Here is a 16,457-nt window from a genome sequence, read left to right as displayed (position 1 = left end):
AAGGGGGGCCCCGATCAGGGTGAGGGTGCTCCTTTGGAAATGGGCCCGCCCCTCACGAGTGCCCCTGGTGTCTTTTTTGCAGCCTGCCTACGTCCCCTTTGGGGGTAGGGGGTTTCCCCCGTTGGGGAACGGGGGCCCTGCTTGGGGGGGGGGCCCCCCCGGGGGTTTTTCAGGGGGCCCAAGCCCCCCATCAGGGGGGGGGGTCCCCTCCGGGGGACAAGGGAGCAGGTGGCCTGGGTGAGGGGCCTGGGGCGGTTTGAAGGCTGGCCAGCCCCCTGACAGGGCGGGGGGGGGGGTCGTCTCTGCTGGAGGCAGGGCGGCCTGGGCTGGAGGGCAGGGAGGCCTGGGAGAGGGCCTGAGGCAGTTTGCAGGCTGGACAAGCCCTGGCTTTGTCTGGAAGGTCTCTCGGTATAATTAGCATATTACTCTTTTATTAGTATAGATTCATTCAGCGATTCTTGTATGTGCCCTGACTGAGGATCAAACCTGCAACCTTTTTATATTGGGATGATGCTCTAACCGACTGAGCTACTCAGCAGGGCAAGTTTTTAGATGCCATAAATGCACGCAGTGCCTCCCCTAAGAGAATGAAGAAGGCTCATTCAGACTTCCACACTTTCCTGTCTTGCTCATTCCAATCCATGATACTAAGCTTGCAACTGTTCTCTTAAGGCTTTCTTGAATGGAAATATCATAATAAGCAACTGATATACTGGATTCTGAAACTGCTAATGAAATTCAGCTAAATACTACTGGGACTCTACTGAAAAAACACTATTATTAAGCCTGGGCCTTATGTGGTGTAGAGAATTTCCATATCCTTTCTTCAATCATGAAAGATGGTTTTAAATGATTAGTCACTGTTATTAAGTTCTGAATGTCACTGAATGTTCTGTATTTCCTTTTCTCCTTACCAGAACTTTTTATCACCTTCACATTTGTTCAACTTATTCTAAAGCATCTGTGTAATTTAGTTGCTCAGAATAGTTGTTTCTGTAGCATTACCATTAATATCTCTATGACATACTGGGTCTGTCATATGAAGCAAGCCCTTTAATTATTATATTTAACATATAGCTTACTGATTCTAGCTCTTGCTTTCAGTAGCAAAGAACTATCATTTCTCTATGGTTATTGCATTAGAAAACAATGTTATAATGGAAACACAATTCTAGTAATTCCACAGCCAATGATTTCAAAGGGTGATACTCTAACCAGCGGTTCTCAACCTGTGGGTCGCGAACAATGAAAACATATCCTGCATATCAGATATTTACATTACGATTCATAACAGTAGCAAAATTACAGTTATGAAGTAGCAACGAAAATAATTTTATGGTTGGGTGTCACCACAACATGAGGAACTGTATTAAAGGGTCACGGCATTAGGAAGGTTGAGAACCACTTCGAGTCTAAACTATTCAATAATGTTCTTAGAAAACATTTGTACTTGATTTTATTTGCTGATAACCTAAAACCTATTTATTCTAATTCTATTAGCCAAGCAAATCAGAAGTCCAAGCAAAGCCAATACAAATACCTTAATTTCTCTAAAGACACTCTCTCTTTACATATAAAATAATCTCCCCCAAAAAAGATAATTGTCAGTAGTTTTTATTAGCAGAGACTTAATAATGCTTCATGTATTTTGCAACACTTTATATTCCCTGTACTGGCCTTACTGGCCATCTGGGCTCAAAACAAAAACAAAAAAATACCAGTTAGGTAGCCAGGTAATCATACAAAGCTGAACAATTAGGTAAAATGAATTGAAAAAACTGACTTATTAAATCAAAATTGGATCTTATGAAAAATTGTAATGGGTTTCTTTTGTCAGGAGTCCCTTACAAAACATGTGGACATGGGATTTCATATTTCAAGGGTCTAAAGTACCTCTTTAAGAAGTTAGAATGTGAACGTAAGCTGTTCTGTGGGACAGGCCCTCAATGAATAACCTTTCTTTCTGCTCTTTTTAGTGGTCAAAATCATCTTAATTCTAAAGTAACACTAGAGACCATACGACTCAATAACATTTTATAACACATTTAGGAAAAAAGAAGCAGCAGCAATCTAGATTACCAAGGAGTTTATTGTTTAAGTTTCTAGTTGGTAAGGAAAACTGGTTAGTTTTAAGTCACATAGCTGATGAGATCCTCATTTGAAACTGATTTGTTTTTCTTTAATCCTCTTCTGGAATTATGACAGCAATTGAAGAATAAAGGCAAACAGATACTTGATAAGACAGAAAAAGGAAGCATGGTACAGCGGGAAAGTGTCACATCAAGTATGACTTTGGGTAAAGTATTTTTTTCTGTATTCATCTTTTCTTATCTATAAAATGAGTATAATACAAGTGATATTGTTATATATATTAGAGATATTGTGCATAAAAGCTTTTGACATACAGTAACAGCTCAATAATGGCAAGAGCAATTACTATTCTAACTTTCTGTACTAATCTTGATTTCCCATTTTCAGAATATTTATTTAGTAAAATGCCTTCATATTAACTCTGATAAATGATTATACATTCCAGATCCATTGTCTAGAAATCCTATATAATAAAGAGGAAATATGCAAATTGACCTTCACACCTCACAAGATGGCTGCCTATGACCAGGCCGGCAGGGGGGTTAGTGAGGGACGACCAAAAAACTGAACAAGCAGGCTGCGTGGGGCAACCAGGTCGGCGGGGTGGGGGTGGGGGCCGTGAGGGGCGACCAGGCTGACAGGGGGGGCAGTTAGGGGCAACCAGGCCAGCAGAGGGGGGCAGTTAGGGGCGATCAGGTTGGCATGCAGAGGCAGTGAGGGGCAAATCAGGCCAGCAAGGGGGGGGGGGCAGTTAGGGGCGAACAAGCAGGCAGGTGAGTGATTAGGAGCCAGCGGTCCAGGATTATGAGAGGGATGTATGACTGCAGGTTTAGGCCCGACCCCTGGGATCGGGCCTAAACCAGCAGTTGGACATCCTCCGAGGGGTCCTGGATTGGAGAGGGTGCAGGCTGGGCTGAGGGGACCCCCTCCCCTCTGTGCACGAATTTCGTGCACTGGGCCTCTAGTCCTATATAATAAAAATCTAATATGCTAAGTGCCCGACCACTCATTCAGCCATTCGACCAGTGGCTATGACACGCATTGACCACCAGGGGACAGATGCTCTGACCGGCAGGTCTGGCTGATCAGGACTGGGCGAGACAGGCCAGACATGCCCTGGAGCCCTCCTGTGGTCCCTCCCTGGCCCCGATCATGCACCGATGGGGTCCCTCAGTCTGGCATGCGCCCTCTTGCAATCTGGGACCCCTTGGAGGATGTTGGAGAGCTGGTTTCGGCTTGATCCCCACAGGCCAGGCCGAGGAACCCCACCGGTGCAGAATCCGTGCGCCAAGCCTCTAGTTCTTAAATAAACACATGCACACACTAACAGTATAGGCAGTTATACAGAGGTGAACCCAAGACACCTTTAAGTGAAAAGAAAGCATTACAAAATTAGTCTCACTATGATTATAACTATTAAGATTATGTATGCAGATAGAGAAGGGACCCAAGGGAACCAAGAAAATTATGTGTTATGGAGTTACATGACTTTCATTTCTATTTTTAAAAAACTATTGTTATAATTATGGGAAATATAGTGAAAATAAGGAAATAATGGAACCTTTACAAAAAAGAAAAACAAAATTCAGATTCCTTCATCAAATGTTCTCATTCTACCTTGGTCTCTGACTTCACCCCTCACTACTTTCTAGCATATGTTGTTCCTTAACTTGAGCTACACTGTGTAAAGTCCTTGCATGTTCCTTCTATCCCTTTGCTTATATCATATTTCTTATGTGCAATGTTCTATCCTCATTCTTTCTGCCAATATAAATTCCATGCTTCTTTCAAAGCTTCATAATGATCCATTTCCTTCAAAATCTTTTCTAATTGACTCCATTCCATAGTGACCTTTCCCTTATTGTCATACCTTTCCCACAACTAAGACCTGAAAAGGATATCTGAATCAAAAGTCACTCCAAGTTGTGACTTAAGAAAAGTAATTTAGGGTCTTCTGAAATACAAATTATTTGGATGGAATATTCCTTCTTTTATTGTTAATCCTCACCCAAGGATATTTTTTCCGTTGATTTTTAGAGAGAGTGGAAGGGATGGGAAGAGACAAAGAGAAACATCAATGTCAGAGAGACACATCAATTGGTTGCCTCCCACATGCACGCGCTCCCGACCAGGGCCAGGAATTGAGCCTGCAATTGAGGTATATGCCCTTGACCGGAATCGAACCTGGGACTCTTCAGTCCTCGGGCCGACACTCTATCCACTGAGCCAAACCAGCTAGGGCAGAATATTCCTTCTTACTGTTTTATTTTTAACTAAAAATATACTTATAAAGGCTTCCATAGGCTCAGTCAAAATCTCGGTCCTTCTCATTCTATCCCGTTCCCTAATGACTAAAAACCTTAGTCCCTAAATTCTCTTACAGTGGGGTTTTTCAACAACAATCTCCAGCCTTCTTCCCAAGCTGTCAAGAAATTTGAGGTTATACATAAAGTCCATGTAAGTTTGTGCTTAAGATTGTGAAAATGTCCTAGCGGATTCCTCATTGACCTTAGAAAAGTTACTTTTATTTGAGTTTCTCTTTTCCTCTTATATTAAAATTTTTTAATATATATTTTTATTGATTTCAGAGAGGAAGGGAGAGTGAGAGACAGAAACATCAATGATGAGAGAGAAGCATTGATTGGCATAACACCTTAGACTCAAATCCCTTTTAATAGTAAGGGAGAGCCTTAGCTGGTTTGGCTCAGTGGATAGAGCGTCGGCCTGTGGACTCAAGGGTCCCAGATGCAATTCTGGTCAAGGGCACATGCCCAGGTTGCAGGCTCAATCCCTAGTAGGAGGCACGCAGGAGGCAGCCAATCAATGATTCTCTCTCATATTGATGTTTCTATCTCCCTCTCCCTTCCTCTCTGAAATCAATAAAAATATATTTAAAAAAAAGGAACAGAGACCAATGGAGCTAAAGTACTAGCAGAAATAAGGTATCAATGTGCTAAACATCAAAAACTGAATTTAAAACTATAGAATGATATGTATATTTTAAATAACACATTAGCCCATTCCTTTATTTCTATGCTTTCTGAGACATTTTTGAAGTACTCTGTTTCATAAAATGATTCCAGCATCTCCACCTAGACTGTAAGTTTAAGGATCTAAAATCCTTTGGTAATACTCCTAGTAGCTTAACATAAGAAGAAAAGAGCCCTAGCCAGTTTGGCTCAGTGGACAGAGTGTCAGTCTGTGGACTGAAGGGTCCTGGGTTCAGTTCTGATCAAGGGCATATGCCCGGGTTGCAGGCTCGATCCCCAGTAGGGGGCGTGCAGGAGGCAGCCAATCAATGATTCTCTCTCACCATTGATGTTTCTCTCTCTCACTCTCCCTTCCTCTCTGAAATCAATAAAAATACATATTAAAAAAATTTTTTTAATATAAGAAGAAAAGAGAAGCTCAAATAAAAGTAACTTTTCTAAGGTCAATGAGGAATTAGCTAGGACATTTTCACAATCTTAAGCACAGACTTACATGGACTTTATGTATAACCTCAAATTTCTTGACAGTCTTTTTCTCTTACCTGTTTTCTCCTTTTGTAAAGTACCTTTTGATGTCAACAAAATAGAAATTTTTATTTAAAAGGCATGCTGAGTGTTGTATCCTGTATTTTTCAACAACACATATGACAACCATCTTAAAGTAGTTTATACTAGTATATTCCAGCTTCATGTTCCACTCCATATCCTGCTCCTTAATAGCCTTAAACTTAAGTCAACTAATAGTTCCAACAATGTCAGACAAATTTTACTAATAATAAGAAAAGTAAACAAGTCCAGAGATGATTATTACTGAATCAACAATACAACCAGATTTTCGAGTGTTATGCTAGAGCTTTTGATTTTACCTTCCCACAGGTATGTCTCAGCTTTCATTTGGCCTCAAAGTGAAAGCAGTTATTTGTATAATTCCCCTAGCGCCCCAGCAAGGGTAATGTAATCTTACTGTTGGAAATTTGTTAGAACCCTTTGCTTTGCTTTTACACTATAACCAACACAAAAAAAATGGCTTCCTAAGTGACATTAACTCCAAGGTCTGGTTCAGTGCCAAATGGAGTTAGCTCACCTGCCAATTATGTCTTGAAGTAACAACTATAAGGGACACTGAAATAAGGTAGTTTAAAAACCCAATCAGCCAGAGAGAAGGGTTTTATATCAGCAGGAAAGGGCAGGTAATCTCTTTCCTCAAAGTAAATTGACCTGGTTGCTATGTCTGCTAATCAATCCTAAATACACAGTTCCCAGGTAGGAAACCATTTCATTTGTCATTTACTGAAGGAGGCTCCCCCTGGCTGGGTTCCAAGTCAACAGGAACTCACAAATCTCTCTCCCGGAACTGTGTTTCCTGCTTCAGGCTGGTTCTGAATGGAATCAGATCCTGTGGCTAAGTAACCAGTAAACTAAGCAATCATGGAGACCAGAGGCTTATCAAGGCAAAGTTGTGATGACCTACTCTTAGCACTTTATTCTTTTCCAAATGAGCCAACAATATCTGATATGATCATAATCCAGGGAAAAGGGCATAATACTTCTTTGAAGAGGTACAGAAAGAGAAGAAATCAGTTACTTAGAAAAATTTCCAGAAGTTAGAACTTAATTTAAGGTGAGTTTGGGATAATTAGTTGGATTTAGATAAGTACAAAGATATAGAAGAGCATATTACATATTAGGCTAGGGAAGTAGAGAGGAAGTGTGACTGTTAAGTTTTTGAGACAATGGTAATCAGGCTGGAGCAAAAATGTTTGTAAGAAAAACAGAAGATAGGACATTAAGTTTCTAGTTATAAAGCCTGAAAGGGGAAACTTGGGATTTAGAACAAAGCATGGATAGACAAGTATATGAATTACCTATCCTAGAAGTAGTTTTTGGTTATAATGGCTGAATGAACCACTCTAAAATCTACAAATGGTAAACACAGGGGTCAGGAACTTTTTGGAGGTTTTATTCTACATCTTTGTTAATTCACTCCTCTTCAATTCCAGAGAACAGGAGGACTGAGACTACCCATACTCCCACTATTTCTGGTCTGCTGTGGCATAACGTAACCAGACTAAGTTTGTAAATAGAGACACAGTTGAGCATGACCTAAGGCAGCGGTTCTCAATCTGTGGGTCGCAATCCTTTTGGCTGTCGAACGACCCTTTCACAGGGGTCGCCTAAGACCATCCTGCATATCAGATATTTACATTACGATTCATAACAGTAGCAACATTACAGTTATGAAGTACCAATGAAAATAATTTTATGGTTGGGTCACAACATGAGGAACTGTATTTAAAGGGCCAGAAGGTTGAGAACCACTGACCTAAGGAAACATGACAGGCAAGAAAACAGATGGCTGGGAGGAAGAATGGCATAGGTTCTCTTTATTCATGAATACTTCCTCTCATTTTTCAGAAATTCAAGCAAGTTTTACAAATAAGCAGAGCAGACAGTCCTCTATCTCAAAATGCCAACATAGCTGCTTTCTTCCCATAATTTTACTTAATTTGTTCTTTAAGTCCTTTCTAACTTCAAAAAAGTCCCTTTATAAAATGCAAATGCTTCCCAAAAAGGAGTTATGGTTTAAATATCAATAAACACTAATACCAAATAATTAAAACAGCGTTGGTACTCTAGAAAACATTAGAATATATTTCTCCCCCCAAAAAAGATTCTATGATCAAATACATGTGAGGAACAGCACAGTATATTTCCCTCTTGAAGATTCACAATGCACATTAACATTTTAAAGGCACTAGAAGTGCAGTAGTAAAATTTTTGTTAAAAGTATTTTCAAACTTATTTAACTACCAAACTGTATTTCCCCTACAGAGTACATATTAATAAATTTTAAGATATGAGTATCTTATCCTGTGCTCCCTGGACTCAGTCTTCAACTCCCGCAGATATGAGTATCTTTAAGACACAGTTTGAAAAATACAAAATTAAAAACAAATCAATGACTCATAATAGAGCACAAATTAGAATGGGGGATGTGTTAGGAAGGATGAAAGGAGGTAGGAAAACAAAGACAGATCTCTCCTTCTTTATTTTTTTCACAAATATCATGTCATTGATTATATATCCCTAAAGTGAGAATGCATAATTGTTTGTCCCTTTCCAAACAATATGAATTTCAGGCCCATATCTAGAGCATTGAGTTCGCTGTCCCACTCATTCCCACACTGTCACCAAAAGCAGCAGAACAAAGCAGAAGGCTAACTCTATCATGGGATTTTAACGTCTCTCCCACTATGTAAAGTAGTTAGGAGTCAGGAATTAAAGGCACTAGAAGTGCAGTAGTTGAATGGTTGACCTAGTGCATTGATGAATGGTTGACCATCTTTATAAATAATCATTTTTGTGCTACTGATATCAAATTAACTTACCAGCTCTGCAATTCAGCAAAAGCTTGTTTCATTTTCTTAATGGAAGCATCCATCTCTTCTTTAACTACAACTCGATATCGTGCAAGAGACACTGTGCAGCGCTGGAGGTCTTTCACAGATTTTTCAATATTGGAACCTTGAGGAAAAAGCCCTAAAGATTAATCTTTAAAAGTATAGATAACTTGAAAGATGGATATGAACACCTAAACATGTAAAGTAACAAATGTGTGGACTAGGAAAGTTTCCCAAAGGCTACCCTCTTCAACAAAAAAACTGATGTTTTCACAGATTTAAAAAAAATAATAAGCCCTAGCTGGTTTGGCTCAGTGGATAGAGCATCGGCCTGTGGACTAAAGGGTCCCGTGTTCGATTCCGGTCCAGGGCACATGCCCAGACTGTGGGCTTGGTCCCCAATAGGGGACATGCAGGAGGCAGCCGATCAATGATTTTCTCTCATCATTGATGTTTCTCTCTCCCCCTCTCCCTTCCTCTCTGAAATCAATGAAAATATAAACATAAATAAATAAATAATAAGTATCCTGACCAAGAAGTAATAGGAATTTAAATTTACCCTCCTATCTTACACAACATCTTACACAACACACACACACACACACACACACACACACAAAATCTGAAGCAATGATTTTCAAACAGTGGACAATAGGCAGTACTTTTTCCTTGAGAAAATAGAAATAAAAGAAGTGAGGTCAATGGCCCAAGAAAGTTTTCAGGCTGTAATGCAAGGAGCAGAAATCCTAAACTGAGCCTGGAAGTCTCCCTGACTTGTGGGGACAGTGTTGAGAATTCAGGGAGGTCAAGTTTAGAATTCTCAGAGCAGAGTACTGGAGAGGAGAGAGCTACACAAAGATGAGAGAGTTGTACAGAGATCTACAGAGGACTCTGAATGCATGAGTGTGAGGAAACTATCCAAGACAGGAAAAAGAACTGCTGGAAAGGAGCAAGTGGAACAATCCCCAGAGCGCACCCGGGCCATGAATAGTTCATTTTCATACCAGCCAGAGTGAGGCACAAGGTACAGCACTGGAAGTGCTTAGTAATGATGCAAAATTAGCTCGAGAATAAAGGCTGCTCCAGTACAACCTAACAAAGCTTAAAAGCAAGTCTCAAACTGTTTCCAAAGAATAGTCCCAGAACAAATTACAAGAAAAATTTTAAAAATACAAAAATATCCAGAAATCAACAAATTCACAACGTCTGGCATCCAAAAAAAAAATTACTAGCCCAGGTGGTGTGACTCAGTGGTTGAGCATCGACCTATGAACCAGGTCATAGCACATGCCCGGGTTGATGGCTCGATTCCCAGTAGGGAGTGTGCAGGAAGCAGGCGATCAATGATTCCTTCTTTCTCTCCCTCTCCCTTCCACCCTCAAATCAATAAAAATATATATATTTTTAAAATTACTAGAAAGCCCAAGCCAGGTGGCTCAGTTGGTTGGAGCCTTGTCCCATACACCAAAAAACGTTGTGGCTTCAAACCCCAGTTGAGATGTGTACATTGGAGGCAACCAATTGATGTTTCTCTCTCATATATATGTTTCTCTCTGAAATCAATAAAAGTACATTTTTAAAAATAAGATAAAATAATTTATGTACTCAGCACAATTTTAACCAGTTTCTAAAGTTCTATTAACCTTTCTATACTCACCAATGTCAAAGTTATATATACAATTGATAGTTGGCATCACAGATCTTAGAAGTTTATAATGTGCCCAGATATAGATTATTAATTTTTTAATTTAAATTCTTCCTCATATCAATTTGGTTTAAAATCTACCTAAAAGCTTTCAAGCCTTGTGCCTTTATTTTGTTTGACTGAATATTCTCAGACTTGTTTTTCTGCACCAAGCTGACGGTTATGTTAGAAAGATGAAAAAGGAGAACTTCACTGATTAAATTTAGCTCATGTGGAATAAATAATTCAGTAAAGAGCTACAGGTTACAAGTGTCTTTCACATTTGTTTCATTTGTTTAGTGGAGTGGACCACCACATGTATATGTATGATACTCAAAAAGGCTATTATCTCCATCTGTTTAATTAACTGATCATTTAAATGACTATTATAGTTAAATTTAAAAAAGCAAAAAGCTACAAGTCAATGCTAAGTATTTAAGAGAAAATGACCTTGCTCAAAACTAGAGTCTGGCAGGTTTTAATAAGAGTATGAAGTTGTGAAGAGAAACGAAAACATTTCTTTCAAATATGTCAGAGCTTTTTACTGTTGAGTCAACCAGGAGATAAAAATGAAGAAAACAAGATAAAAATGTGCAGTAAAACAAGTAAAAGAAACAGATGAATGGTAGCATAAAAGTCATCCTTGCAGTAGTTTGATTTTCATTCACACACAAAAAATCCCCACTATTGTAACAAGACTGTATAGCATTTGAGCTACTATTAGACTCTAACTGTGTACACAGAATCCAGTAAGAACTGGATAGTCACTGCCTAGAAAACAGTATAAGGATTGCCTACAGAACCTTCTCAGACCTTATCTATGGGAAGAAAGAGGTAACTTGCCCTCCTTAGCCAAAAACACAGATTTTTTTTTCTCTCTAAAAGGTAGGCTAAGCCCCTATTTACCTAGCTTTTTGTTGGTGGAGGAGAGTGGAACATCTTCCATGCCCAGATTTGAAAACTGAGGTCTTGAGAGAGATTTGATAGCATTCCTATTTTGTTGAGAATTCTGAGTAGGGTGCATAGTCAAAGACTTGGACTCAAAATCAAAGACACCATTTTCCAGCACGGATCCTGTCAAAGAAACAGAGTGTTTTAGGCAAGACTTAAGGATAAATCAATCAAGCAGTCTTAAGTGTACACAAAGAAAAAAGGTAGAAATATTTTAGGCAAAACTAAATTTCTTTTAATCTCTCCCCCCAAAAAATGATGTTGCTTAAATGGCTGTGAACAAAATCGATTAAGCCAAATCAGCTGAATGAGGCTCTCTGGCTTTGCTCTAGGCAGCGTCCTGAATGAAGAAAAGGCTGTGCTAACCCATCTCCAGATAGACTAGCTTGTTCCTTGTACCTGTAGCTTCCTTGTAACTTTTGATAGGTTCTATAAATTATGTTGAGGGAAAAAGAGCTTTATACTGTGCTAGGGCATGAAGAGTTTAAAATCTTTAAGGAATAGAAAGAGCAGAGTTAGAAAACGAGAGAGCCCGCTCCAAATAAAAAAAAAGAAGCCACTGACTATCTTTGGTTTGTTTGAGGTCACTTTAGGCCTCAACAATTATATTTTTCTTTGTCTTTCTGTGCTTGCGCAAATCAATAAAAGAACATAAGAAAGAACAGCATAATTCTTAAACTGCCATTACATTTATAAAGCCAGTGCAACTGAGCAAGGAGAACTGGATTAACAAATAAGTAATTAAAAAAACTATTTTAAGAGATATTCCCAATATCTTCCCAACACTCATCAAAATGGTTAATAAAACAAAGGAAAACATACAAAATATGTAAATTTACAACTAACACTAATCTTAACTCTGTATTAGAAAACAAATGTGAGACTATAAAAACCAACAGTCTACTTCATGGATTTACAGTTATTATCATATATTTCTCACTGTGTTGGATCTTAGAATAATATCAACATCAATTCATTATAATAATTTTCCTTAATAAGTGTACAATTTAAAAAATCTTAAAGCCGGAACCGGTTTGGCTCAGTGGATAGAGTGTCGGCCTGCGGACTGAAGGGTCCCGGGTTCGATTCCAGTCAAGGGCATGTACCTGGGTTGCGGGCACATCCCCAGTGGGGAGTGTGCAGGAGGCAGCTGATGTGTTTCTCTCTCATCGATGTTTCTAACTCTCTATCTCTCTCCCTTCCTCTCTGTAAAAAATCAATAAAATATATTTTAAAAAAAATCTTAAGGGCATCTTCTGTAGTCGACTGCTTTAAACTGAAATTAAAATATGAGACAATGGAAAATAATTATATTTTTCTAGGCCATAGATAATTACAAAATGTGACTCTTTCATATGAGCGGTAACAAAAACTAAAAAGTAAGAGACTAACTAGATTTAATTTGATTGCTTTCTCAACCAGGAAGCCCCTGGCTGAGAATGCAACTTTTCAAAGATCTGTTAATAAACTCACCTGTTCTGTCCAGCACATCTGGCATGGAAGACTCAGGATCCTCCAATTCTCTGGCATCTATTGAAAGTGTCTCCATACCTTCACTGAGTGAATCCACAGACTCAGTATCATTGATGGCACCATTAACATGGTAACCATTAATACCACCTTTTTCTGGAGAAGGCGTGGACTGCTCCTCTTGAATAGAAACCAATTTACTGGAATCTAGGATACTGTTACTTGCTTCGATTGCAGGTTTTGGTTTGCTTTTCTTCTTTTTGTTCTAATGATTATTAAAGATTTGAAAAAAGAAAAGGAAGAAAAGACCCCCCCCCCAACACAGAGAGGTTACTCTAGCTACCCAAAGGCAACCAATGTTACCAATTTCTCATATGCTCTTCCAGAAACTGAACACATTGCTGTATATGTGAAATTACTAACTAAAATAACTATGTAAAATACTTTGAATAAACTCAAATGCATAAATATAAGAAATTTATGCATAGTAAAATACACCAAAAGCAAAATCAAAAGATAAATTACAAAATGTGAAAAAATATGTACAACTTACATACAAAGAGCCAAATATATTTTGAGCTCTAACAAAAACAAAACAACTCAATAGTAAAAAATGGTAAAGGATATAAGTATATGAAATGATACGCAACCTCAGTAATAAGAGACATAAATTAAAACTGCGCTGCAGAGGATTCTGGGAAGATGGCAGAGGAGGAAGCATCAGGAATCTGTTGCCCCACCTAGCCTGCCTTAAACAGGCTCAGAACACTTACATTAGCCTACAGTTGGGCAAAATCATCTAACAGTGAATACAATGTAGAGTATCTATCGGTTGTTTACACTCATTATCAGGTGGCTGACTGGGAGCTGCAGCTGTCCAGCATCATGAGCAAGTGTCACACTACATATTGCTAGCCTGGGAAAAGATAAAAATTCAAAGTATGGTTTCTACTGAATGCTACTACTTTCCCACCATCGCCAAGTCAAAAGTTCATAAGTCAAACCATTCTAAGTTGGGGTCCTTCTGTACAACATACTGTCCTCGGGCATGAAGAGTTTTGATAGGATGCAGTGAAAGCAGTGTCAAGAGAAAATTTATAGTTATAAATGCTTACATTAAAAACAAGAGCCCTAACTGCTTTGGCTCAGTGGATAGAGCCACAGCCCTCCGACAGAAGAATCCTGGGTTAGATTTGGGTTAAGGGCATGTACTTCGCCCCCGGACCAGTAGGGGGCGCGCTCAGGAGGCAACCAATCAATGTGTTTCTGTCACATGTAAATGTTTCTCTTTGTGTCTCCCCCTCCCTTCCACTCTCTAAAAAGCAATGGAAAATATCCTTGGGTGAGGATTAACAAAAAATAAAAATAAATACAAATATCATGGAAAAATACCCTCAGGTGAGGATTAACAAAATAAAGTAAAAAAAAAATTGCAGGCAGAGAGAATATATATATTCATGTTTGCTCATATATGCATAAAATATCCTGGAAGATAAACAAGAAATTGATAATACTGTTTATTTCTGGGGTGGGGAACCAAATGGCTGGGGAACAGGGATAGGATAAAGACGTTTCAGTATATGTATTAATTTCTGTAGCTTTGAATTTGGAGCCACATGAATATATTACCTAGGCAAATAGTCAAATTAAAACAAACAAAAAAAGTCCTTTACCTTTTATTTTAACAAATCATAGCTCTACTAGCAATACTTAATTCTATTCCTAAGGCTGTACTGACATGATTGAATCAGTTTTCCCCCAAACCCTTCTCATGGCCCTAACAGGAACACTACTGGAACTCTAGATATAACTTTCTCCTCACAGCTCTCATCTTTTTTTTCTTAAATATTTTCTCTCATGTGAACTGGGTAAGTTTTCATATCATTGTCCCATGTATATAATAGCTGTCCCAGTAACTGCTCATAGTAATATCCTATTGAACTAATCTCAACAGTTAACTGGACTGGACTTGGCATTTGGGACTGCCAAACTGAAGCCAATTTTCTTTCTCTAAATTTTAAGAAATTTATGTGTCTCTAACACATACTTTTCCAGCTGCAAGCATATGTTACATCACTAAATAACTTACTATTCTGGATCAGTAAATTAATAAACTGATGTTTCCAGAGCACACAGAGCTATTTATGTTAGATGAAAGCAACGAGAAGAAGTTAAGCAAATATTCAAAGCTCTAGGTAGGGAGAGCTATAGGGGGATCTGTAGTAACATTAGGTTCTCCTTGGAAAAAACTCTCAAGGGTCACTCTCAAGCCTGGTTTGGTCAAGACTTAATAGATCTCTTATGAAGTGATTTAGAGTCATCAAGAAGGCATTTCAAAACTCTAGTACTAACCTGATATAGGAAAAGAATTTTCCAAAGGGCTTTCATAGAGATACCTGATTAAAATTCATACTTCAAGCATTTCCTAAAGAAGCTAGATTTAGAGTACAGGGCTGTGGAAAGCATTTTGAGACCAGCTAGTATCCTTTGGGGAAAGCATTTTGGTTTCAAGTGGACAAGGAGAAGGAAATGAGAATCAGTATGTTAGAAATTAGGTACTAGTATTCATTATTATTATTTTCCTATTTCAGAGATGAGCAAACTAAGGCACACAAGGATAAACAATACTCCCAGGTTGCAAAGCCTGTAAGTAGAACAGGATATAAATCCTGTTCTGATCGACTCCACAGCCCAAGTGCCTTTCCCTCTCTAAATTGGAACACCAGACCCCTCTGTATAACTAATAATAGCAAAGACCCTCTTTGGGCTTAAAGTCAAAGGTCATTAATACCAGAGATTACAACACAGTTGTCTGACCTAAGAACCTAAACTATTTTAACTGATCTATGTTAAGAATAATGTTGAAACCACTGGACTAGATCACTTTCTCTAGTGGAGCTCTGCTTTCCTTGACATACTCTCTCTCTTGTTTCATTCCTGCCAAGTATTAATACACCTTCAGCAACTCCACCATGGTGGTGTCATTGTTTCCTGTCTTAAATCACATGGAGGAGATTGTATGGTACTCTATGTACACAGCTGTGTTTCAATGTCACAGAAGACTTTTTTAAACCAGGTGAACTGAAGATGCATATGTAAATCTTTTCTTTCAAATATTTTTGCAGCCTAAATATTTTTATAATATCAACATCATGCTTTTAAATTTCATTCATTTTTACCTTTTTCTTGCCTGTTACTGTCCATTCTTTGAGTACTTCATTGGCACTACCTGTAAGAGAAACCAATCACAGATTTTCTCTGCTACCACATGCATGGTCAAGAAGGAATAGGTGTCTCTGCTTTTTGTAAATGCTAGAGAATTTCTAAAGTTCGTAACAGGAAAGTTAAGGTTCAAGTCTCTGAGCTAATGTAATGAGATAATCATATCATGCTTATCTTTTGCAATACCTGCCCATTTAGATTCCCCTTCTCCATGTAATTTTCTCAGTAAGTTCTTCCAAGAAGAGACTAATGTAGCCTGACCATTTTGAAATTCTTTTATATAACTTAGATCAAATACAAAGATGAGTGGTTTCAGCCCACGTATGCTATCCCCTCTCCTCCAGAAGATTACACACCACTTTGGCTATGTTGTTTTAGAGAGCTGTACACTACCCTAGACCCAAATGCTAACATTATCAAGAAGACAGATGACAATGAAGAAAAACCATATAGTATTTGGACCTGTTTATTCTATACTGGCAGAAAAACAGAAACAGGGAGACTTAATCTGATGTACCTATTCAATGATGAGATATCTTTTTTAAATGGCATGATATGTTATATTATCATGAGGTCTACTATATCATCTATGAAATACCAGGTTTTTAAATGAATATTATAGAAGTTTGAAGCAACTTCTATTTGAAA

At 38.4% G+C, this 16,457-nt stretch overlaps 1 protein-coding gene across 3 annotated transcripts in view; it reads right to left on the bottom strand.

Annotated features, from left to right (window-relative positions):
- SPATS2 (spermatogenesis associated serine rich 2) overlaps positions 1-16,457 on the bottom strand; it is a 114,995-nt gene that overhangs the window by 23,305 nt on the left and 75,233 nt on the right. For all 3 annotated transcript variants that reach the window (XM_023756331.1, XM_014458211.2, XM_023756330.1), the window contains 4 exons: positions 15,767-15,816; positions 12,591-12,852; positions 11,073-11,240; positions 8,471-8,606 (listed from right to left, as the gene is read on the bottom strand). In XM_023756331.1, the coding sequence (XP_023612099.1) occupies positions 8,471-8,606; positions 11,073-11,240; positions 12,591-12,852; positions 15,767-15,816 (616 nt within the window). The remainder of the gene's footprint in view (positions 1-8,470; positions 8,607-11,072; positions 11,241-12,590; positions 12,853-15,766; positions 15,817-16,457) is intronic.

Source organism: Myotis lucifugus, unplaced genomic scaffold (genome assembly GCF_000147115.1).
Source record: "Myotis lucifugus unplaced genomic scaffold, Myoluc2.0 scaffold_91, whole genome shotgun sequence".
In the NCBI taxonomy this organism is placed as follows: Eukaryota; Metazoa; Chordata; class Mammalia; order Chiroptera; family Vespertilionidae; genus Myotis; species Myotis lucifugus.
The sequence above is the reverse complement of the archived record's forward strand: the minus strand, read 5'-3'. Positions and strand labels throughout refer to the sequence as shown.